The 26,962-nt window shown below is 34.0% G+C and overlaps 1 protein-coding gene across 1 annotated transcript in view; it reads right to left on the minus strand.

The window, feature by feature from the left end:
* Nucleotides 1-7,976: 7,976 nt before the first annotated feature.
* The window catches only part of PLS1 (plastin 1), a 133,949-nt gene continuing 114,963 nt past the window's right edge, over nucleotides 7,977-26,962 (minus strand). Inside the window, exons 11-16 of the mRNA XM_051983342.1 lie at nucleotides 23,487-23,565; nucleotides 18,694-18,808; nucleotides 16,151-16,284; nucleotides 15,585-15,708; nucleotides 10,150-10,274; nucleotides 7,977-9,897 (exon numbers count right to left, since the gene is read on the minus strand). Of these exons, the coding sequence (XP_051839302.1) occupies nucleotides 9,762-9,897; nucleotides 10,150-10,274; nucleotides 15,585-15,708; nucleotides 16,151-16,284; nucleotides 18,694-18,808; nucleotides 23,487-23,565 (713 nt within the window). The 3' untranslated portion in view covers nucleotides 7,977-9,761. The remainder of the gene's footprint in view (nucleotides 9,898-10,149; nucleotides 10,275-15,584; nucleotides 15,709-16,150; nucleotides 16,285-18,693; nucleotides 18,809-23,486; nucleotides 23,566-26,962) is intronic.

The following is a 26,962-nucleotide window of genomic DNA, read 5'->3' on the forward strand; positions in this document are numbered from 1 at the left end:
TAAATCATTCTGAAAGGACTAGTTTCTTAAAGGGACCACAACCCGCTTCAAGGGGGTTGCCTAATCCCCATCCTTTGGGAAGGGTATGACTAGAGGTATTTTTGGACAAGAAAATGAAGTTTGAGAATTCTCTATGAGCATGTAAAATAGGTTAAAAGAGAAAAGAGCTGGGAAATGCTGAGATTTCAAAATAATAGTAAACTAACCGGTTAAAACTACAACTGAAATAATAAAGTGGGAAAAAACAGGTATTTGAGAGATGTTGTGACATAAAATATAGCAAAGATGCGACTCTTTGAAGTAGTAATAAAGTAACAAATATCATCTCCTAAATCGGGGACAAATAAGTGACTTGTAAATATATACAGAATAAATATAAAGAAAATACAAAGTAGTTAACTAGAAGAGAACAGGGGAAAGATTGGCAAAGGAAGATTTGACGTAGAAAATCCTGCTTGAATTGCATCTTGAAGGGATTCTAGGAAGCAGAGTGAGGAGGGGATGAATTCTTAACATGGGGGACAACCAAAACTGAGTCATGCAGGAACAGAACAGGAACAGAGAGAAAGTCAGTTTGGCTGGAGAGGCTAGAAAGAGATAGAGGCTGATTCAGAAGGCCTTTAAAAGCTACAAAATAACAGATTTATATTTTATCCTAAAAGCAACAGGGAACCACAGCAGTTTCCTGAGTAGAGGAGCATCATGGTCAGATGTTCATTTTGGCAACTATTTGAAAGTTGGCCTGAAGTGAGAAAAAGAGAATACAAGGCAATTATACCAATTTGCAGGTTGATACAATTCTGCCCCCCACCCCACCCATTAATGTTCAATAACTTGCCCAGGGTTATACAGCCATTGTCTGAAACTAGATTTGAACTCTGAGCCCCCTGACTTCGGGGATGGGGGCTCTATATCCACTATGCCACCCTACCCCCTGATATAGAATTCTAAGGGAGAGGTGAAAACTACTCTAAACTAAGGAAGTGGCTGTACAGTTAAAAGGGAGGAATTGGATGCAAGTTATATTGTGGAAGGAGACAATTATAATATGAGGATTGGGGAGTGGAGCAAAATGGTAGAGCATCCTAAATTATAAATAAGGTATTTTCTTGCCTGGACATGAAAAATAAGAAAGACTGGACAATAAAAGAGTTTGTATAACAAAAGCACTGTTAAATTCAATCCTTTAATACACTGCATTGTTTTTTGTATACAAATGATTATATGGAATTTCAGGTTTGTCTCTACTAATGTTGATGGAATTCTATTTATTTTCTTGATCCTGCAGGCCATACTGTTTATCGGATTTTCTTGGTAAAGATGCTGGAAGTGGTTTGCCATTTTCTTCCTCAGTGGTTTAAGGCAAACAGAGGTTAAATTACTTGCCCAGGGTGTCACACACCTAGTATGTATCTGGGTCTACATTGGAACTGTCTTCCTGATTCTAGGCCCAGTACTTTATTCACTGAACTTCTTAGCTGCTTTATCTACTATCCACATCCCATTGAATTGTCTTCAAAGGATCAGCAATGTAAATTTGCAAGAGGGTTAGCAGAATGGGTCTGTATTATGTGGCTGAAGAGCAGTTACACAGACTATTCTATTTAAAAAGTAAATTCATGAATATGGCTCATAAGAGTCAACCTTGAATCAACTCAATCAGATATTTAAAATAAAAACAAAAATTTAGTATATACTGAAGCAGAGTTAAATGTGTAGTAGGGTTGTTAAATCTGTTAAAACAATAAACATCTGAAAAGAACACAAATCACCATATCCCTCAACTAAATGATACACACTTTTAAGATCTAGTAGTTTTTAGAAAGTTTCTAGTCAGATCATCAAAAAAATCTTTTACTATGAATGTTCAATACAAAAGATAATGTTAAGTAATTCTAATTACTCTTCTAGGTTAGTAATCAGGAAAATATAAGCAAATGCACATTGTATAGATCAAAGAATCAGGTTTACAAATTTCATACAAAGGAAATCACATAAATGTCCTAATCAAAGTTATTCATGAATAAAAATGCCTGTTGAACTTTATCTGAGGATTATTGATTTTAAGATGTCATAGGTATGAGACATTTTATGAAAATACTCAGAAGATAATAAATGATTCTGGTAAGAAAAAAGGGGAACTGTCTAAAGAGATTTATATACATGTAAAGGGAACTAATTTATTAATTTAATTTTTAAAAAGACTTGTAAATGTAGTTTCTTAATGGGGTTGGGGATGAGAATTAGGGAGAGCATCTAGAACTCAAGTTTAAAAAAAGAAATGTAAAAAATTGTTTTAAATGTGGGGAAAATATAAAATAAATGGATAAGAAAAAAGACATGTAAAAAAGGATAGAAACTAGGGTAGTTAGCTGAAGATAAGTACAAATACATGGCACAGCTAAATCTCAAAATAAGTTGAAGCTATAGAGAAATGCAGATCTCTACCTAAACTGAAATAGGAAGTATTGTTTAAAGTAGTTTGCTGTTCTGAATAGATGATATTAATGATATTAATGAATGGAGGAGAAAAGATAGAAAAATTCAGTTTTTTGTTTTGTATTCTCTCCAATCATGGAGAATGATCTTCAGACTAGAAGGGAGTGAATAAAAGGGGTTAATGGGAAAGGGAAAGTGATGAATAAATAAATGGCAGGAGAATGAGATACTGACAGTGAGTTTGCTGATTTGCAGTCAGCATTTTTTTTTAACGGTTGAGAAATGGGAAAGTGCCACAGAGCAAAAGAAAGCAAATATGATATTCATATCTTGAGCTGGGAGAGAATAAGAAGTTTCAAATTAAGCCATAGTTTTACTTTCTTCAGTATTCTAGAGCAAAGCTTCTTAAACTGTGGGTCATGATTACATATGGGATCGCCTAGCTGAATGTGGTAATTACAAAATTATGATTTATTATCAGTAAATGTTTGATTTGTATACCTATTTCATATATACCCAGGGCTGCATAAATTTTTTTTGGCCGACAAAATTTTCACTGGAAAAAGTTTAAGAAACTGTTCTCTACCATATTATTAAAAGCACGGTTTAGAATCCTTTAGAAATGGAAATGGCAATTACTGAGATTATATGGGTTCATCAATAATGTTATGCCAGAATAGATTAATTTTGGGGTGATGCAAACCCCTCTTTCCGGGGAAAATCTTTAAAATATGAGACATTGCTACTTTCTCTTTTGCAGTGGTTCTTAAAGTGAAATTCTTGGACTCCAAGGGATGCTCAAGATTCTTCCAGAGAATCCAAGAGATCAAAACTATTTTCATCATAATATTAAGACATTTGCCTATTAAAACAATTCTCCCTTTTCTAAATACATGTATAAGTAAGGTCAGATTTTCTTCATCTTCAATTAAAAGGGTATGAATAGATTAAATGCATGAATAGATGTACAAATCTAATATTTTCTATAAAACTCTAGTATAGAGCCAATAATGAACTGTGTGTCTATGTTTAGATTAGCCTAGCTAAACTCATGAAGGCTCATTACTACAGCTATTGAAATTCTTAATGACTATCTAAAGATATCTACACATTGAAATTATGGATTTTAAAATATGTATAATATTGAAGAGAGCACTGGATATGTTTTCAAAAGACTTAGGTAGAGTCCTAGTCCTGCTTCTTTCTTGCTGTGAGACACTGGGCCAGTCTTCTAAGTTTCCTTAACCTTATTTTATTTCATCTGTAAGCTGAAGCGGATAGAGTGATAGCAAGAATAAATTCTCTAATCCCTCAGATGAAGCCATTATTTATGTATGATTAAAGCGCCCCTAAGTGCAGACTCATGAATAATGTATTTTTCCCATCTAATTGTTATGTCTTTTTATTCAAAGTAGCTGCCAATTATGGTACTGTACAGTACTATTATCTAGATGACTTTAAAGTTGCCAATAAACATTGCATCATATAAATGACTTTGCTATGCCCCTGCTTGCTCCCATCTGCTACAATGAGAACAATTTGTTTACTCTCTTTGCATGTGTAATAATTTAGATAATTCCCATGTTTTCTTGCTGTCCCCCACTTCTTCATCAGCCAACACGTATTTTTTCCTATCATTCAAAGGCCATTTCAAGTCAATATGGTTTGATCTTCTACAATTGGAAGACTGTCCATTCATTCTGTCAATTTTATAGATTAAAAAGGCCATACTAGGATTTAATTGCAAAATCAGGACTAAAAACCAATTTTCATTTCTAGTCCAAAAGCTCCATTACTATGTTAGACATTTAACAGCTTTGCAACCACTTACATATGCTTTTTTCAATATTTTATATTTTAAACAATATTTGTGTATATGAAATTAAAACCCTTCTGATGTCAAGAAACAGGTAGTCTCCCATTCTGTCATGTTACTGGGTATTTTATAAAATACTATGGGTATGGATTTGGTAGTTTGATTAAGTTAATATCTACTGGTACTAAAACCAACCATTCCCCTGAAGCATTTATGACAAATAATTACAATAGCCTGTTTCTCTTATTTTGTAGCCCAACATGAATTTTCTTTGTGTGATCCAGTGCTTAAGCCTAGCATTTGCATAAAACTCCTAATTGAAAGGAAAAATGTTTCCATGATGCTCTTGACCACTGTGAAGGGTGAAGTTGAGAGCATGGGAGAGGAGAGATTCAGCTTTTAGAGAAGACTTGATGTTCCAGACTTTCTTCAGGGAAAGAAATACTGGTAACAGGCCAACATATAGAGGCCACACTCAGAGATTTTAGAGTATTTCCCCTTGGGTGAAATCAAAGTCAATCTCTCTTTTCTTTCTTCCTTCCTTCCTTCTCTCTCCTTCCCTCCTTCCTCCCCTTTCTCTCTCTCTCTCTCTCTCTCTCTCTCTCTCTCTCTCTCTCTCTCTCTCTCTCTCTCTCTCTCTCTCTCTCTCTCTCTCTGTCTCTCATTCTCACTGTTAGTCAGAGAGTTCATTTGTTCCGTGTATTGTCCATTATATTCTAACTTGTATGATTTCTCTGGTTTCTCTTTGCTTTCAACTTGGATGAAGAGTTGTTTTTTTTTTGTTTGTTTGTTTGTTTGTTTTTGTTGTTGTTGTTTTTGTTTTTTTTTGCTATGCACTATGTGTGATGATTTATACGAAACTGGTATTTGATGGAAAGAGAATCAGTCAAATTTTCAGCTACAGCCTCCCTGTTAAGGAGTAGTGCCTAGAAGAATGGTGTGATCCTAAAATTTATTTCTCTAGACTTTCAACAGTTGGGGATGGGAAACAGATAGCTATAATTCTAACCTGCTTTGCTGTTTCTGAAGAGAGAAAAATGATCAGCTGTAATCTCCTAAAGCCTTTCTCTGCAGGAATAAAGTCTCCCTTGGAGAAGAGAAGAGAATACAGAGGTATCTATCTATTCACTTGTCTTTAGAAGCCATATTAAGATAGACTCATGTAGACACATATAACTTAAAACTACAGTCAGGGACTAGCAGAACTGCGCAATCAGTAACTCCAGACCCTGGACAGCTCCAGATTCTCTACAGAAAATAAGTGCAGATAGACCCAAACCAAAACTCAAGAGCTCTTTGTTATATAGCATGTCCCCAAAAATCTTCACAGAGTTTTAATCTTTAATAGCTTAAAGGTGCAGTAAGGCTTTTGGGATGTATTATGCTCTTTCTTGGCTCCCACAGTGATCTTTTATTTCAGTCCATATCCCTTTCTCCAAATAGGTAGATGAGAGCTAGTCAATCTGGCAACAAACATTTAATTAAAACTAGGCCAGCTAAAACAGTCAAATCATTCGAGTATTCACTGGAATTATTCTATCTCAAATCAGATAATCTTAAATGTCAGCCTTCCTATCTTAAGTGCATTGCTTGCCTGGTACAAGAGTACTTCCACATAACACTGATCTATAAAACATAATGAAACAATGTTACTTCAGGCAATTAGCTACATCAGAGCAATTAATCAGCAATCATGTGAAGCCTCTACTAAATGCCAGGTATTGGCAACACAAAAACAAAGGTGAGTGTCTGATCTAGAATTCGTTATCTAACAAAAGACACACACGTGAGCACTGATTGTGTCTGGGTAAATTATTTAATCTCTTTCTATCTTGGCCTCTTCTTTAAGATAGTTTTTTTAAATGGATTAAGAAAACTTATTTTGATAACTTTCTATTGGTTTTCTGTGTTATCCTATATCTTATTTTATGCATTTGAAAACATTTTCTTCTTTATTTTGCATATATATTTCATATATGTATCTGCATATATAGAATTTATATTCATATATATATATATATATATATATATAAATAATCCATAGTTGGAAAAATACAATCTATCTCCTTGAGGAACAGAGGTAAAAATATTCAGATCACTACTACAACCCAAGGAGGAGAGCAATTGGATTAGTGAGGCCTAAAGCCTGAGCCTGGGAGTAGGAACCTAATATCTCTTTCCCCTCATACTTAGCTTGAAGAAAATGACAGAGTAAGGTGGCCCAAGTCAATGATGACCCCTCTTTGCATATCCTGTTCATGCATCTGTCCAGTGATTGTAATTACTGGTCAGCCATCACATCAATATAATTTATGTTGATACAGTACAGCAAAGTTAGATTCAAAGATGCTAACACATATGTCAATTCTAACAGGAACTTGATGTTTAGAATGGTTCCCTCTCCTCCATCCACATACACAGAAATTGTACCAAAAAGTGACTGTAAAAATCCATGGCAACCAAAAGGGTTTAATAATTGTGACTTTAGGTTTAAATCATCTCTTTCTGAAGACAGGTTCATTAGATTGATTTTATTTTATACTAAATTTGGATCATACATCTCCTTTCTGTTTTTAAAATGTTGCCTAGAAAGTATTAAAGTACTGCAAAAAAAAATAGCACTTCTTATTCTAGAGATGCTTTTTTATTTCAAGAGGCAATGGGAACTTTGGGTTACAGATCAAGATAGAAAGTAGCTACAAGAAGTGATAGAATTTGTTGTGGAAAGGTCAGCATTTAAGGTAAAAGAGAATGGGATGCTGAAATGCACTTTGTTTGGGGCAAACTTCTTGCTGCTGAGTTCCCCCATTGTTCCATGATGGCATAGTTGTGCCCATATCAAAGTTGGTGACCCCTACCAGTTCAAGATAGGGTCAATAATATCATCTGCTGAGTTTTCTGCCTTACCAAATCTGTCTCCCATGTCATGAGCCCTACTTTAGGAATTCAGACAGGTTCTACCTTCTTATCTGGAGATCACTCCATTTAGATTCAGTTGTGAACACTGAATGGGCACTCATTTGGTGTGGTACACTAAACCAATTCAGACTGTGTCATTCCTGGAATTCATAGTTTTAAGGAAGCTCCTATATTGCGGGGAGAAGAAAGGGGTTCCCAGAGACTAGAAAAGATTGAGACTCTTTGATGTTTTATTCCATGAAGCATGATGTATGAAACATGATTCATTTGTTTGTTTTATAAGTATCCAAACATATCTATCATCCTCTGTAGAGAATTAATTCCATATGTCAAGGTAAATGATTAAGCTTCAAAGAAATAAAGCAAGCTCAAGGAGTTTGGCCAGTTAAGTTAGAAGCTCAGATACAAATTCTAGTTGGGTTAGAATTCCCAATTACACCGATTTCCATACATTCCTTGCCAAAAAGTTGGCATTGCCATATAAGGTGAAGCTGAGGAACAGAAAGTCACTAACATGAAAACTACAGTTGCACTCAATGGCAAAGGCAGGTTCCCAGATGACCATGAGCCTCCCCCATCCTCCCTCCATCCCCATCCCAGGACACAGGTCTTTTTTGAGAAGCAAGATTGGGTTGAGCAGCTCCCACTACTATCTGGTGGTGGTTAAAATAACAATATGAAAAGCATTTTATTTAAAAACAAAAATTGCTACTTTTAAGATTATTTTCTTTCACTTTCTGGAAAGTACGTTTATCATCTTAAAAGGTTACATTTTTCTTTAAATGGAAGAAAAACAGACACATTTCTACATATATAACATCTTTATTAAATACATTTTGTCAGGGGGAAATATTCTCAAGTCACAATTCATATAAATTTAATAATGTAAAATCAGAGGGGAAAATTTTTAAATGATCTCATTGAAAGGCAGGAACACTTTTAAATCTAGACATTGAAATGACCTACTTACAATAGAAAATAAAGGCAAAATGTCTTTTCTTAAAAGGAAGATTACATTAAGATTACACTCACAATTTTTTTTTTTGCAAATATTCCTTCCCAAAGAAATGGATGTTCTTCCTTTTCCCTGACACCTAATAATTTAAGCAGTGGTAAATACAGAAGAGAAATCCAGTCTACTTATTCCCTGTAAAATATAAGTGATAGATATTTTGTTACATGGCACAGCATCAAAGGTCAAAGGAGGAAACTTTGGGATTGTAAGTGATAGCAACCAACCATAAAAATGGATTGGCTTGAAACATATCTTCTCTCTGTTCATAACATTTCAATCCAAACTACCCAACAGATAGCAGCATTAACCATTCATTCCCAATCTGAAACAAATTTAGGATTATTGATTAGAGAGTGTGAAAAGGGATGTCAGAGGTCACCTTATCCAATATTCTCATCTCAAAGATGAGAAAACTGAGGTCCATATTTGCCCCACAATTTAGCTAAGGTCACAAAAAAATAGTAAGCAATAGAACTGGGATTTGACCTCAGACTCTCAATCTAGCTTTTTTGTCACTGCACTATACTGCCATTCCAGCTGAAAAAACACAAAGTATTATACACTAAATATTATTCTTACTCATTTTTTACAGAGAGAATATCATCCATTGGTTCCTAACAGGGGTATGACCAGTACAAGATAAGGTCAGCACATCTAGCTATTTACTAGTTGAAGTCTAGTCACAAAGAGAGCCCAGGAAGAAGAGGGAGGTTACCAATTGTTAGTTTAAATGAATAGAATTCCTAAAACATTCATAGATCAGAGGTCAAAAAACAATGTTACTAGACACAAAGTAAATATTTGTTAATTGAATGGATACATTCTCACACGGTTTTAGAACTCTAAATATTTCAAATTTGCACAATATACATTCTATTAATGATATCTTGCTACGTCTTAATATGCCATATGTTTAATGTCATTATCAAACGACTAAATGTGAAAGTAATAGCTGTACAGTTTTGGTTAAGTTTTAGGTAAAAAACTATAACTTTAAACGAGAGCAAAATATTGGATTTGAGAATTGGTTCTCATATAAAAAGTTTTTTAATGAGCAATTATTTGTTACTTTCAATTTTAAACACTAGAAATTTACAGGACAGGGCTAGTTTGCTGATCATATTTCATATTTGGAAGAAAAATGAAAAAGCTGAATTATAGAGAATTATTTTAAATATATTTGTGATTAAAATTAACACAAAAATCAAGCACATTTCCCCCAGCAGGTTCTGAAATAATGTATTGAGTAGATTGATCTTTTTTATGTTACAAAAGAAAACAATCCAATTCTGATTTAATAGTATTTTAGGGGAAAGAAAATAGCTCAATGACAGAAATCTGAGTTGGGTAATGAACACTTTGTAATGTCAGAATTAATTACTAAATTAATCACGTTATCTAAAAAAGACTGACAAATTCTAACTAGTATAAACAAGATACTAAGTATCATTAATGAATATATAACCATTGTGCATACAAATAATCTGGTTTTATACCCACTAGACTTCAGAATTCTGTAAACTGAGGCATTCAATATGTTTTAACATGGCAGGATTTTAATTACACATCTCATTACTTTATTTTGTTCAGTCCTTTCCCCATTAAGCATGCAAACACCGTCATGACCATCTTTGGCTTTACTTCTACCAGATCATCCGGTAAGGCATATATTCGGGCACCAATCTTCCGAGCAACTGAAATGGCATATCTTGAAAAGACAAGAAAAACACCTCATTTTATTGTCTATTGCAATTCCACCGAATATATTTTAAGTAAATAATGAAATATGTTGGTAAATAAAAACAATTTTCTGGAAGGCTCTGGATCACAAACATTATCACAACAATTTTCCCCAAACTGTCACAACTGTTTTGATATTATGAATACAAGTATGTTTTCCAATTACAATGCTCCAAATTCCAAAGGATAGCTTATTTGCAAATAAACCATCAGCACTTACTTAGCATTATTCAGTCTATCTTCATCAGACAAGTCTTCTCTCTTGACCATTTCTGTGCGAATTGCATTGGGGGCGATGGCATCTATTAAATCTAATACAGGTAAACTTGTGCTAATAGATTTATCCTAAAAAACAAGTAGTGGAGATTCATAAATGGATTACTACTAACCCATAATCATCATAAATGCTTTTTTTTTTTTTGACTACAGAAATGAAGGCTGTTATGTACTTTTCTTTTCATCTATTCTTTTCATCCATCTCTCTAGCCAATCCCCGGCATACATCATTTAGCAAATCATTCTAACATTTCCTATTTTCCTACATTAATATAATAGTCCTTTATGCTGATTATAATGGCACTGCCTATATTAGGAAGTACTATTAGGGAGCTTTAGCTAAAAGCATTAGCTAAAATAATTGTGGACCACATGAATAATATCTCAATAATGATGCTATGTAATAACTGTTCACTTTTAGATGGCACTTTAATATTTATAGAAGACTTTCTTCATAACAATTTGGAGATGTAGAGAGTTCAAGTATTAATGTGCCCATTTAAAAATAAGGAAACTAAAAGTCAGAGAGATTGAGTTCCTTACCCAGGGTCCCACAGCTAAGTATCAAATGAAAACTCTAAATTCTGTTCTCAAAACTTTTGTTCTTTTCATTAAACTGAAAGGGTTATAATCCTGAAAGGGGAATAGACCGCTCTTTAACTCCAGAAACTTCTAAAAATTAATGACATTTCATTCTTTGGGTTGCTGATTTCTAAGTCTATGCATAATGTTTCTCTGGAAAAGATAAACCATAAAATCAGATAAACATTAGGAGATGAAAGGGGACATGTGACTAGACTACAGGGAGGAGCCACATATTTGGCATATTTAGCAATCAATAGACACTTATAAAGCACTTACTATGTACCTGTTACTGTTTGAAGCCCTGGGGATAAAAAGAAAGGCAAAAAAAAAAAAAAAATCTGCTCTGCAGGGGTTTTCTGTCTAGGAGGTGAAGAGGAGATATTTAAACAATTAAGTAAAAACAAGATATATACAGGGTAAATTGGAGATTATCTCAGAGAATCACGACACTAAGATTAAGGAGGGCAACAAAAAGGTTTTGAAAAGGGCAAAAGCTGAGGAGAGACTTGAAGTTAAGCAGTAAGATATGAAAGGAGAGTTTTCCAGGCATGGGAGTCAGGCTGTGAAAATTCTGTGAAACATTCGGAGATGGAGTGTAGGATGTGAGGAATGATCAGTTAGAAAAGGTATAAAGAGGCTGGGTTATATAGTATTTTGCAAGCCAAACAGAATTTTAGATTGGATCCTGGAGGCATTAGAGAAGTTGGAAGTTAATGAACTCAGTTTTGGACATGTTGGGTTCAAGATGTCTATCAGCTGGATATATGGGACTGGAGGTCAGGGAGAAATTACAGCTGGGCAAAGAGACCTGAGAATCATCTGCACAAAAATGCTAGTTGAATCCATGGGAACTAATATAGGTCATGAAATTGTGCAGAGAGAGGAGAGAATAGGACCCAGCACAGAGCCTTGGGGCAACTTGGTGGCTATCAGGTGTGAACTAGATGAAGGTCCAGCAAAGGGTGATCAGACAACTAGGAGAATCAGAAAACCTAGAAAAAATGAGTATTAAGGAAAAGACTAATCAAACTAGCAAATGCTGCAGAAAGGGCAAGAGAGATGAGAATTGTGAAAAGGCCGTTCGATTTGGCCAGGAAGACATTATTGCTAACTTTGGAGAGAACGGTTTCAGTTGAATAAGGGTGGAAGTCTCACTGCAGAGAGTTAAGGAGAGAGTGGGAGGAAAGGAAGTGAAGGCATCAATTACAGACAGCTTTCTTAAGGAGTTTAACCACAAAAGGAAAAAGAAAACAGTGAGCAGAGACAGATGAATCAAGAGAAGGCTTTCTGAGGGTGGAGGGGATTTAGGTGTGTTTGTAGGCGGTCTTTCAGGGAGAGAGTGAAGATTAGTGAGATAATGGGGATGAAAGGAAGTCAGTTGTGGAGTAGCAAGCCAAGTATTGCAACATCAGGCAGTTAGAATAAAGAGGGAGGGTAAAATTGTAGTGTCTCAAAACAGGGACCTGGAAGATGTCCTCATCAGGTACTAAGGCAGAGAAGATGATCCCTGAGTGCAGACAGACACAAGTGGCAGACATTAAGTATGAGACCAGGATCAGAAACAGATGGAACACTTGCTTGGCAGATTTTGTCACGTTCAAGAAACTGGTGAGCCAATGCCACGTTTCTCATGGGCGGGCAATTGGGGATAAGTGACTTGCCCCGGGTCACACAGCCAGGAAGTGTTAAGTATCTGAGACCACATTTGAACTCGGGTCCTGCCTTCAGGGCTGGTGTTCTATCCACTGTGCCACGTGGCTGCTCCCAACACAACCTGATTTCTAAAAGAACATTTGATAAATATTCCACATTCTCCATTCCAGGCTGCTCTTTCCCTTACATCACTGGTAGTAGAACTCTCTTTATCTCTTTGTCTTTAATTCTGAGCTTTAGGCAGACAGCTTCTAAACCTAAATCTCTAGTCCTGATCTCTCTCCGGGTAGGCAGTCTAATGTTTCTAATGACCTTAATCATCTCAATATCACTTCAATATCCCAAAATCATCTCAAATTCCTTGAGCTGAAAACAAGCCTGAGTGTTTTCCCTTAAAACCAGCTTTATCTCCTGATGTCCCTATTAGAAGGATGTGATGGTATCAGCAATAAGTCTCTTAGAAACCTTGAGGCAAAGAATCATATTTGCCCTTTATACACACATGACAAATGTCTTACAGCCTTTAAATATTCTTGTTAATGTTTTTTGGTCAATATGGCCAAGAATCTGTACTGTGCTGCTTAACATTTTTATCAATGACTTGGATAAAGTCATAGAGGGTATGTTCATCAGAATGAAGAGGACACAAGGCTGGAAGAAATGGTCACCACAGTGGATGACAGAATCAGGATCCAAAATCTCGACAGGTTAGAGCACTGAGCTAAATCTGATAAAATAAATTCAATAGAGATAAATAAAAAGCCTTATGCTTTGGTGCAAAATAATAAACTTCCAAGGTAAAGAAAGCATGGCTATAGACAATAATTCTGAAAAAACCTGGGGTTTTAATGGGCTGGAAGCTCAATGAGTTTGTGGAATGATAGAGCAGTCCAGAAAGCTAATGCCATTTTGGGTTGCTTTAAGAAAGGCATAGCTTTCAGGAATAAGGAGGTAATAGTCCCACTGTTCTCTATGCTCATCAGACCTCATCTAAATTATCATATTCACTTCTGAGCACTGAAGTTTAAGAAGTATATTTGATTAACTGAAGAATAACCAGGATGACCTTTAGTTCATCTCATAAGAGAAGTGGTGGAAGGGATTGGAGATGTTTAGGATACAGAACAAAATTTGCAGAGGAAGGGGGAGGGGATCATGAAAGATGTTTTCAAGTATTTAAAAGATTGTCAAGTGATTATATTTAGCCCTCGAGCTCAACTCAGTTTGAGGATAGAAGGTAGAAGTTTCAAGACTTTTAGTTAGGAAAAACTAAACAATTAGACTCATTTTTCCAAGTGGAACGTTTAATATGTGGGTTAAATAATAGTAACTGAGATTTCTTCCAACCATTTGCCTGAAGTTCCCCAGTGATTATAGGATAAAATCTAAATTCTTCAGGGATTACAGATCATATGCAACCTAGTCGCAACCCAAATCTTTCTAGCCTTGCTTAAATTACTTCCTGTCATGAATTATAAAATTCTATTACGTGACAAACTATTCTATTCAGTGGCCCCCAAGTAAAATTGGACAGCAATCAGAACTCTCTTATAATTGTTCCCACAACCTTAGAATACTACCTGTCCCTCATCTTTCTGCTTGTCAGAATCCTATTCAACCAACCCTAATAAGCTTAGATCTTACCTCTTCTTTTTTTGACTACCCTAATTGGAAGTGATCTCTTAGTCCTCTGAACTCCTAAAAATGTGTGTGATTCTTACTATTAGGTTTTACTTACCTTTTCCACATTGATTCTGTAAAATTACCTTTTCATATGTTTATATCTTTTCTCTATGACTAAACTATAAAGAGCTGAAGAACAAGAGTCCTGTCATATTTCTTTGTACCCTGTCACCTACCCATAAATATTTATTGACATTAGGTTATTTCATTGCTTCCTGGATTTTGTACCTAAACAATTATGTAAATCTAGATATGCTACCATGTTGAGGGACCTCAGGCAATTTACTAATTTCTTATGATTTGTTTGCTCACCTAAAAAAAAAAAATTAGGAAAAGGTCATCTAAGGCATCTTCCTGCACTAAAATTTTGTGATTTTTATTCATGTCTTTACAACTTTTAATGTTCTGAATTGATTATTATTCTTTTCAAAGACATGAGGACAATAAAAACTATAGATATTCTTGGGGAAATCTAGGGATTTCTGTTCATTTCTTTTTTGCAAATTCTTTTTCTACTCCTTTATGGCTCATTGTTCTGTTTCTATCTATGCTATTTTTTTTTCTCTTGCTTAGACCAGATAAGAGTGGATAGGTCAGAAGATCCCTTCTCCTTTCCCTTTGCCTTCATATTTGCATTACTTTCTCCTCTAATGCCTTGATTTTAAGAAATACTAAATATCTGCCTCCCCCTCCTTTTTCCCTTAAAGTACTTTTTTATTATAATGGTTTTTTTTCCCCCAAAGTACAATTTGACTGAAGGTTTTCCATATATTATAATGGAAACACAAACACAATGCAGATGAAATAGCAAAGTAGAATAGGTGACTCACTGTATGTATGCAAGCAAACATGCTTAGAGTTCTGACTTGAGCATGCATGCAAAATCAAAAAACTGGGAATGTATATGAAAATATATGTACAGTGTGAATGCTTTATAAGTGAATGCTAAGTGCCATTATAAATTAGATAACAAGATTTTTTTCCTACCCGTTTTCTCAATCCCACTTGAATCTGTCTGGTTCTGTTATGCCTTGGAAATGTCAGTACAATTCTGAAACTGCTGTCAGGGAGCACAAATATTATAGTTCCTATGTAAACAATGATTATTATTTTTTTAATTTTCTGTTTTATTTCTCATAAGGACAAAGCTATATTTGGCTTTTTGCTTGTTTTCCTTTCTCATAAAATAGACTTGTCTACTTCTATCACCTAGCTTTGTCAATATGGGCACTGAGCTAACCAGATAAAAAGTTAAGAAATTTTGTTTTTCCTCAACACAATAGCAAATAACTATTATTATCATTTTTGTTGTTTTTGTTACTGTAACTAAACTTGTTTTGGTGCTTCCAATATACACCCTTCCACTAAATCTAAGCTCTAATGACATATTGTCCATATTTCTCATGTGATGTTAAATTTAATTTCTTTGAAACTATCTCATATTAGTTTCATATTTACCTTGAAGCTGGAAATTGAAGTTTTTTTATTTGCATCTGCGAGAGTTTGATTCACCCATTTAATAATAACCTCATCAGTCACTTTTTCACCTTCTCCAAGATCTGATAGTACATTCAATGTATATCTGCAATGGAAAAAAAATGCTAAAATACAGTATAAATCTTCAAACCTCTGATAGGTTAAGTGCATGTTACTGAATAATCCACTTCTAAAAAAATCTATATCTATTTGGAATCAGCTTGATAATTACATTTAAGAAAGTTCTTTCTCTAACTAGAATCCAGAGACTTAGGTTTTTTTTTTTTCCACAAGATTAACAATCTGCGTTGTGAGATATCTCTAAAACAATAATTTTGTTTCTATTTCATAAATGAAGCAAGTCTATTTTTCAAGTACAAAGTAGGTTACACTAAATGCTTCTTATCAACAATAAATCAAATTTTATAATGAGTATTTTCTGTTTTGTATTTCCTAAATTCTCCATACAATTCCAAAACAATTATAAAATTTAGTGTAAGAGACTGATTGAAAGAATAATTTGTGCTGTAGCTCCTAGTTATCCTTACCTTCTCATCAGCTGCCATACCAATGCCAGAGTAAGAGTGGAATTTCCTTCGTGTAAGTCCTGCCCAGCAATCCCAACTAGGGAGAATTTGGCCTTATTCTTTCCAAGGTGCACTGCATAGTTACAATTTTCAAGCTACAAATATAAGTATAAGCTTTACCATAAAGATAAAAGACAAGTATCCTTCAAAATTCTGCCAGTGTAGTATAGTTAGTGATCTAAATCATCTCTTAGCATCTTACATAATCACTACTGGTTTTTCTTACACCCCAAATTGAGGACTTGCAAACAACTGTTCTTTTAAGAATTAAACATCATTCCTATGGGGAAAATGCTCTAAATCACTATTGATTAGAGAAATGCAAATTAAAACAACTCTGAGTTACCACCTACTAGATTGGCTTATATGACAGAAAAGGAAAATTAAAACTCTTGGAGGGGGGTATGGGAAAAAATACAACACTAATACACTATAAGTGGAGTTGTAAACTTATCTAAGCATTCTGGAGAGCAATTTGTCCAAAAGGGCTATCAAATTGAATATACCCTTTGACCCAACAAATACCACTACTAAGTCTGTATCCCAAGGAGATCAATAAAAAGGGGAAAGGACCTAGCTATAAAAAATATTTATACAGTCTTTTTTGTGATAGCAAAGAAATGGAAATTGCTCATCAGTTGGAGAAATGGCTGGACAAATTATGGTATAGCATTATTATGGAATATTATTGTGCAATAAAAAAAAATCACACTGAGCAGGATAATTTCAGAAAAACTGGAAACACTACATAAACTGATGCAATGTGAAGTGAGCAGAACTATGAACCGAGTGTACATAGTAACAGCAATATTGAATGATAATAAGTTGTGAATAACTTAGCTATTCTCAGCTATACAATAATCCAAGACAATTCTAAAGAACTTAAGATGAAAAATGCTATCCACCTTCAAAGAAAAAACTTATGGAGTCTGACTGCAGATGAAACATACTATTTTTCACTTTATTGTGAGTGTAGTTTTTTTAGTCTGTGTTTTCTTTCATAACATAATTAATATGAAAATATGCTTTGTATGACTTGACATTTATAATCTCTATCAAACTCCTTACCATCTAAGGAAAGTGAGGAGGGGAGAAAGACATTAGAACTCAGTTTTTTAAAATGCATATTAAAATTTGTTTTTACATACATTTAGGAAAAAAAATTTTAAAATTAACACCATAAAGTAACTGAAATTCTACAAATAAATATATGCAAGATTACAATATGAATTCTCTCTCATTTCCAGTAGTTTTAATAGATAAATACACCCTCTTTAAAAGACATTTATACTTTAGAAGCCTAAATGTACAGAATTTTGAAAGCAAAAGAACAGATGCCCAATTTTTAGAGCCTCATAGTGTGCTGGCTATAGCACTTCCTCTTCAGTGGGAGGATAGGCAGTGGATACAATTAATTTTACAATTTAAAATGTGAGATGCTTTCTAAAAGCCTGCAGAAATCTACTTATTTCAAATGGAAATTATTATATGGGAATCTGCTATTTAGCCAAATTGGTCTCACCATGTGCAAGGAGTAAAAGAGTATTCTATTCCAAGACTGCAAGATGGGTCTTAGGAAGATGAAACTATCACTGAGGTTGCAGCTAAATTGGAAAATAATGTCAGTTTGAATGAAAAGATAAAATCTTTTTAAAAAATCTTTGGTTTTAATAAAACAACCAATTGAACATATCTTAAAGATATCTAGTAACCAACAAGAAAATGGGTTAAGTTTAGAATTGTGTTATGCTTCTAAGTAGTAACTTGGGCCATAAAAGTAGGTGAAGTCTCATAATACTGTCCCTCTTGGCTTTAGACAATAGCCACACTTATTGAACATAAACAAGAAAAATCTTCAGAGGAAAAATAAAACCAACAGTTAGAAAGGTAGGATAATGTTCTGGAATGAGAGAGGGAACAGTAACCAAGAGTTTCAAATAAACCACTATCTCTAATGGTTTGGGTAGGAGTAAAAATGATATTTTTTGAAGAATTTTAAAAAGTGAGTTTTCCAAAATCAGTAAATTTTTTACAAGTGGTGAAGAATAAATGAGTAAGCATGTTAATTGTTGGTGATTTTCCATTTCCTTTTAATCATCTTTCAATGGGAATGAAGTACTATTGCAAATACAACAGTTATTTATTTACTAATACCAGGAAATAATTCCTGTACTGCCCATATAAAGATAATACCATTTCTTTGAATTGTTATCCCACGAGTTGCTACTGTTTTTTATATTTTACATCTTTTCATTTGTTTATGTATTTGTTTCATTTACTTGTAATATTCAAAGGAATTTTCTTGCCATTCCTCAGATCTTTCCAAAAATATATTAAAAACAGATATGAAACAAATCCAATTGTCTCAAGAAATGTTTGTTTAAATCAGATCCCCATGATTAGACTACTCACTATTATGCCTTGTGAATCCCTGAATTCTTTGGGAGAGATCAATATAGTAACAACTAATCTATGGAATGAAAGATACAAAACTACTTCATTACCTTTTTCATGTTAACACCAAGTGCAGGATAAGGAGGTTTATTGACACGGCTCCATTCTACTGGGACCCGGGTCATTTCATACAGCTGAAAGATCACTAAAGCATCAGCAAGGTCACTAGGAACAACATAAAGAAAGAAAAAATGTTTATATTTAAGCTCAAAATTCATTCCAAGTAGCCTTCATTTATAACTAAAAATTACTGTAATGTATTGTTCATTGCTTAGAATATTGTAGGGATATCAGATTAACTCCACGGATGTTAGCTGCTCATTGTGGGCTATGAGGAATGAGTAGAAGAAATTTTCTGAACCAAAAACTTTTAAGGTACAAATGATACTTTAATGGTTCTCTGATCTTATTAGTATAAATATAGCCTCTACAGGTACAGACGGTAACCCAGCCTCAACTCCAGTGGTATAATACTTTTCCATGTCCCCCCATAAAATCACAAAAGAAGACAGGTCCAGTATCTTGGAGAACTCCTTCAGTGTGTTTAACATTTTATGGCTGACTTCAAAAGGATCTTTATTGATGAGCTCAGAGAATGTTCATCAATGTAATCAATTCTCAATTTTCTACACTAAGAGAATGAAGATATAATCATTGATCTAAAATAATTATTTGAGGATATGTAATTTCTTACAGTATTTACCTCTTTAATTATGTTTGCTTAGATTAATATTAATTTACAGGATACTAGAATTAGCTAAACAATTAATTCTTTAAATTAATTTGTATCAAGGGGAGTCTGTTTTGGCATATTTGTCCATAGTCTCACATTCAGAATAGAGCTCTATAAATCACATGCATGATGTTACATGTGCATCCACAACAGTACATATATGTCTATATAAGTAAATTGCACAAAAAGCAATTCAATAAATAACATCAGTAAATTTACATAATGACAGAACATCCATATATAGTGGCATATGTGCAAACAAACCAAAAAATTATGCATAGCTAACAGGCAAATATATTTGAGGCATATAAATAAGCAATAATTACCACATGCATTAATGAACATATGTTTTCTGTGTCTATAACCACTTTTCACTGTAATAACCTAGTTATAGCTGGTCACCAATCAGTTAAACCTATGTGTCTGGAGATCACCTGATCTATTTGCTTCTCTACCTAAAATAGTTGACACAATGGGATAATCACAGTCTTTTTTAGAACTGTAATTCTCTTTCTCTAAACCTGCACTTGTGAAGGGTCCAGATTAGCTATCAGTATTATAACACTCTGGGGATTCTTGGTACCCTAGAAGTTTCTACAGCTGAAGTTCTAGATAAAAAAAAAATATTGCCTCTTTGTTCAGTCCTTTTGCTCTCTAAAATGGCTGGCAGGTTTACAGTATACCAAGTCTCCTATCCTTGAAATGTCTATTTCTGAACTATTGTCTTGTTCAGTTTTTGAAAAACTAGTAGGCAATCTCTTTTGTACTGAAGTAAATAACCATCAAATTTTTTTCCTTCTTATCATGGAGTCCAAGTAATTCTTCTTTAGGCAAGAAGTGGTTGTGATATATTCTTTCTGACAACTGATGTGTCTCATAAAGACCAAGATTTCTTAGTAAACTCTGGAAAGATAGTTTGTGAATGGTGATGAATCTAGGTTGTGAATGGTTTTGAATGTCAAACCAAAGATTTGTTCCTGGCAGCAAAAAGAAATTGTATTGGTTCCTGGCAGCAAAAAAAGAAGGAAAAGTTGGTTGAATAAGGTGACTTGGTCAGATTTGTGCTTTAGAAAATCATTTTAGTGACTGAATGGAGGATGGACTGTAATAGGAAAGGACTTGACAGGCATACAAAACAACAAGCTAATGAAATGATCCAAGTGTGAAGTAATCAGGGCCAGAGTAGGGGCAATACCAGAGGAAAGAAAGGGCCATATTTGGAAGATGTTGCAGAGGTGAAATGGATGGACCTTTGCAACATCTTAGATTTGGGGGTTGAGAGAGAATGGGGAGCCAAGAAGGATTCTTAGGTTTCAAGCCTCAGAATGGAATGAAATCACTTCTGCCAGTTTGTCTTGGTAAGGAAAAGGACTACCACAGTTCCAATAATCTTGTGATGAAGAGAATGATCTGCATCCAAAGAGAGGACCATGGGAACTGAGTATGCATCACAGCATAGCATTTTCACTCTTTTTGTGGTTGTTCACTTGAATTTTGTTTTCTTACTCATTTTCTTTCCTTTTTGATCTGACTTTTCTTGTGCAGCAAGATAACTGTATAACTATGTTTATGTATATTGGGTTTAATATATTTTAACATGTATAACATATATTGGATTACTTGCCATCTGGGGAGGGGGTGGGAAGAAAGAGGGGAAAATTTGGAACACAAGATTTTGCAAGCGTCAATGTTGAAAAATTATCCATGCATATATTTTGAAAATAAAAAGCTTTAATAAAAAATGCTATTTTAAACCAAAAAAAAAAAAAAAAGGAACAGGGCCACTTCTTCATGTGAGACAGAGTTCACAGATGATAAATGTTATAAATTTTCTACTATTTATATTCTCCAAATATACAACATGAGTTAGCAGCACTTTACACACAAGCACAGGCCTCATACTTTCTGAGGTCTCTAATGGAATTGAACCAATAATGTCTGTTCTTTTCTAGTTCAAGGGTCTTTTTTGGATCCATATCCCCAAAGTCATCATATAAGACTTTCAAGGCTTTATTGAACTACTATATGACTGATACACTTAGCAGAGGCTCTGAAAAAGTGTCATTTGTCATTTGAAAGCTTCATTACATTTTTCTCTAGCTCATTCAACACTTTGATCAGTCTTATGTTTTTCCAGGATCTTGCCAAAGACAATGATGTCATCACAATATAACATCACTTCAAGGAAGTCCATGTCTCCAGCTGCTCTCCCCATCAATTGTTGGAAATTGACAGATGCCCAAGAGGTGTCTTGGGGCAAACATTCAAATGGGCAAGATCCATGTAAAACTATGGATTACAGTTGAGAGCATTCGAGCAAGAGGGACCCTTAGGAGATAGAAGAGAGCTGGCAGGGAGGGAAAGGGCAGGACTTTGAAAGTCTCTCTCTTTTTTAATTGTTTATTTTTTTCCATTTATTTATTTAAAGCTTAAATAGAAAATAGGAAAAAACTGCCATATGCACAGCAGAACATAAGATTTCAAAAATAAAATAAATTTCCATTTCAAGAAAGCCTATATAATAAACACTACACATTGTGTTCAGAGCTGTCCATCTTTAATTTGCTTCCTTGTAGATTTCCTTTTGTTCTCTGCTATGTATTTTTCCTTTATTCTTTTTTCCCTATTTCTCCCCAATCCTCAAGAAGGCTATAATTTAGCCCAAATATATTTCTTTATATATATGTGTGTGTGTGTGTGTATAAATATCTGTATATGTATATGCATATGTAAACTTCTTTTATAAATACATACATATATGTGTGTTTGTATACACATATACATATGCACATACTTCTTTTTCTGGCCTTGTCTTCCCTCCCTAGTGGTGGTCATGTTGTACCAAAGCTACATTTTCTTCACAAGTGGATCCAACTTGCAGGTGTCTGTCTTCTCAGCACTTTATCTTCCTTTCTCATCCTTCTTCTATGGTTAGATTCTGGGCTTTGAAGAACCACTCTTTTACAATTGCTTCAATAACCCTAGATAGTTTAGTGCAGCTAATCTTTTTAGGAAGCAATAATTTTGTCTAGAATTAAGATTTCCATTGATAATTACAAAAGGTTTTTATCCAAGTAATTATTAATAAATTCAGCTAATTAAGTCCTCATTGTTTCATAGTTAACAGTGGATGAATTTCAAATTAAATATCTATTTTTAAAAAAGACAAACTGGTAGAATCTATACTAAAACAAACTGGAGAATTTTTTTTATTCATCCACATTTGAGAAAGTCCTTCACAAACACAAAGAGAAGAATTTAGAACAACATTTTTGAGTTTTGACAATATTAATACCTTATAACTTTCAATACAAATTATGAAATAAATTACTTAAGTTATTTGGGGAAAAACTAATGTCATTCCTGAAAGCATCATGCTTTGGCATTTCAAAAGATAGCTGATTTCACTGGTGTGTTCTTTCTCTTTACTGGGGCATCCACACCTTAGTCAGCAGCCTTGTGATTTGTTATATCCAGAAATCTTCACTACCCAATGGACACTCTTGGCTATAAGCCTCTCTGAACTTAAACTTAAGCAGAATGATTCTCAGTTGACAGACACAGATCCTGTCTCTAAGCATGTGTGTATTTTTGCCTATCTATGACTCTCCAGAGACCCAAGGAAGGAGTTACATCTTAGAAAAAAGTCAACAGGTATTACAGTATAAATATAGTACACATGGAAGTGTGGGGATAGTTTTGGGGAAAAAACTCTCTACCCCCAAAAAAACCCTCCTCTAGTAGCAATATAACTTGGCAGATTTTGGAATATTGATAATCACTTATAAAATATAATTATATTTTTTAACCAATATGATTGAAAATCAAACTCAAAAAGTTATTTCTTGGCCAGCAATTCAAATAAGATTACTTTTACTAAAATACTTTTATGTAAACATTTGAAATCAAACTTTTAATAACTAATTTTAAGTTTTTCATTTTAATTTCCCTTTTAAAATCTGCTGCATTGCCAAACTTCACTCATTACTTGATTCTATATGTTGGTAAAATGCCTAATTTTAAAAAAAATAGTACTTATTTAAAAATTCAGGACTAGTCCTTAAAGTGTTTGCCTTTAACAATAAAAATGAGAAGCAATCAAATATTTACCTGTACAAATGATTAATATATGGACTGACACCCAAAGAATTCATCCAGTTTCTGAATGTTCTCTCTTCTTTGCTTTCTCCTATAGTAGACATGAGTTCATATTGATGATTTAGGAGGAAAAAAGAGGCAAGAAAGACATACATATGTAAACTATTCTTACACTTAAGCCAACTCTATGCGATTAGTTGTGGTTCCTGTGCTGTATTTCCTTTAGAAAACAATTCCCATTTTGCAAATGGCAATCATTGCTGCGGAAGTCTTTATTTGTTTACAGCATTACTGAGCAGAAAGTGGATTACTTTGAGGCTACACTATGTACAACAGTTAATATTTTTAGACTTTAGCTGCAATTCAGTCTGAGGGTGGGATTCTAAAAATTAATGAGATTTTTTTCATGTTAAGTAGGAATAGAAAGGCTATTATTTGTCCAAGGGAGGGGAAAATGAGCTTTTTGAAAGTGACCTCTAAATATATGTTTTTTTAATTTTGCACAGAGAAACTAATGTAGTATGTAAACTGATACCTTATCTGTGATAAAAAGGAAAAGTTGAAGGAAAGTGAGAGCTAAGAATAAATGCAAAATACAGTAAAAAAAAAATCTGTTAACCCAGGGGATAAGAGAAACTAACATTTTGATATTTAAAGGTCACTTATGTTCTGCTGTTAGTTCCTATTGTAAATGGATCAAAGCTACAGCCTTCCTGAATACTGCTTAATCATCTTCTGTAGCTAAGATTTCTACCACATTAAGTCTATAACATTCGAAATAACTTTAGACCACACTTCTAGGTAGCACTATTTGGTTTGTGGTTACCATCACCTTCAGGATTCCCACCACAGAATGTCTATAATTAGGGAAGTATCTCATAATAGAAATATAAAGCAAGAATTGAATCTCTTAAGAAATACAATGGAAAATCAAGGATTTCACGCAGTATTCTCTCTTCCTATGCTTTCCAGATTGTAACTAGACCCATGCGCTTTAATTTCACTTCCAATTGATTCTCTAGATTTATTTCTTAGTGAGAGTATTCTATCATTCTAGTTTGAGTGGGAGAGTGCTGGAATATCCTAGAATATCATGAATCACTTAACTAGGAAGGAATTGGTATCATTCAGTATTCCTAACCCATAGGTTAGCCCAACTATACATTCTGTAAGATCTCAGAAAAATATGCTTGTTCCAAGACACTCAGGGACACGGGTCTATAAATACAGGGCCAGCTTTTCCATTCTTTTTTCAGCACCAACTCCCCTGGGGTGCTTTCAGACAAAGATTTCTCATCTCAGAACCAAAACGCCTGATTAATCTAAGAGCATTTCCTCTATTATATCCCCAATCAGTGATTACACAGCTCTAGTTTGAAGACCTCAATTAAAGGTGAATCCTCTATCAACCAAGGCAAACTATGTTCTTTTCAAATAACTCTAATTATCAGGATATTTCTCCTTGCATTAAGCCCAAATCTATCTCTTTTCAGCTTCTCCCCAATGCTTTTTGTTCTGTCCTCTGGGGCCAACAGGACAAAATTAATCTCTCTTTCACATGACAGCCCTTGAAATTCTTGATGACAGCTAACATATTTCCTCTGAGTCTTTTTTTTCCCTTCAGGCTAAACATGACTAGCTCTTTTAATCAATCCTTACTGACCATTTTCAAGGATCTAAGCCTTTACCATGTTGGTGACTCTCCTTTAGAAGCTTTGCAATTTATCAGTGTCCTTCTTAAAATGTGGCACCCAAAGTGAACATAATATTCCACATCTGGGCTCACCAGGGTCGAATACAATAAGTTCATAACTTTGATACTCTGATTCTCTTAATAGAACCTAAAATAAAATTATCATTTTTGGTTGCTATATCACATTACTGCTACATATTGAGCTTGCTTCCTATTAAAATCCATAGATTTTTTTCACATGAACTACCATATAGTCATCTATCCATTTGTGAAACTGACATTTTTTGAATCCAAGTTTAAATTTTACTTTAATCCCTAGTAAAGTCATGTTCCTGTGTTGTCAAAATTTGCATTCTGACTGTGCTGGTTACCCTTTTCAGTTTTGTGTCATCTGCAAATCTTAAGTGCCTTTATTCAAATTGTTGATAAAAGTATTAAATGGCAGCTGGTCAAGTACTAATCCCTGTGATACTCCACTACAGACTTTCCCAAATTGACATTGAGTCAAGTATTCTGGGTACTAGACAATTTTCTAGGCAATTTTAAGATGAAATACTAAGAGTAATCTCTGGAACCAGTCAGTGTATGAATGAGAAAAGGGAAGGGGGGATCTGGAGCCCAGCAGCCCTAAATGTTATTTCTACTACTGAGATAGGAAAGGCAAATAGTACAATAGATTTTCATATGGTTTTCAATGTTAATCGTTATATTCTTTTATTTTTATTAAACTATTCATGGCATCTACTAGGATTTTTATCACTTCTCTACTTTTCAATAAATATTTATAAAACATTATTTTTTTAAAAATGAAAATGCCTAAAATTCATATTTTCCTTTTTCTTAGTGATCATTTAACAATTCTAATTTAAAATATCTTCAAAATGATGGTCTTTCACAATATAAATTTCAAAATTGAATCTCAGTGTGTGTGACATGGATTTGTCTTTCCCTCCCTCCAGAATAAAAGAATTAGAATCATCAAATATAGATGGAAGGGGCCCTAGAAATCATCTAATCTTATCCCTTAATTTTACTATTAAGGAAACTGAGGCTTAGTGGGCCTAAGATCACATTTATATTAAAGTTTGGAGCCAAGATTTAAACCTAAGTCTCAACTTGAAGTTCTGGTCCAGTTTCTTGGACTTATACTATTTAGGGAGCAACTCTGAAGGACAAAATACAAATTACACATTTTCATAATGTCATGGTTGCAACTTGATTTAAAATAATAAGTAAATTGTACCAAGTAGCCATGCTATAATAAATCCAGTGGAAAATATAAATATTCTGTTTGTTCTCTTATTTTGACACTTTCACCAGCTTCAGATTTTTTTTTTTACTAATAATTAAATCTGAGTGTTAGCAACAACAGCATAGATTAATATAATTAATAAGTGATATCTAGAAAGTAAATAAGTTTTGTAACAGAGCATTTATTTATCAAATTCTAATTTTATCTGTAAATAAATGCTCAAAACCTCAGATATCATACAGTGTACAGAATGACTTAAGTAAAATAAAAGCATGTGCATTCTGGACTGCAGAATATTTTCTAGATTAGAAACAAGAGTGAAGGACACTGCAGAAATTCCAGTGGTAGAGTGCAGAATATTCTTTTCTTTTATTGTCTGTCCCCTTTGATGGAACTCCTATCATACTAACTAGGCTCTTTACATTCTTAGAGAGCTATAAAACAATGGATTTTTATGGACATACATCCAGAGATAAGGAATGATATCATTCATGTATAGAGTAGGAATTCTTCAATAGCTTTGTTTATTCACAAGGTTTTTCT

The sequence above is a fragment of the Antechinus flavipes genome, chromosome 3, assembly GCF_016432865.1.
Source record: "Antechinus flavipes isolate AdamAnt ecotype Samford, QLD, Australia chromosome 3, AdamAnt_v2, whole genome shotgun sequence".
Lineage (NCBI taxonomy): Eukaryota > Metazoa > Chordata > Mammalia > Dasyuromorphia > Dasyuridae > Antechinus > Antechinus flavipes.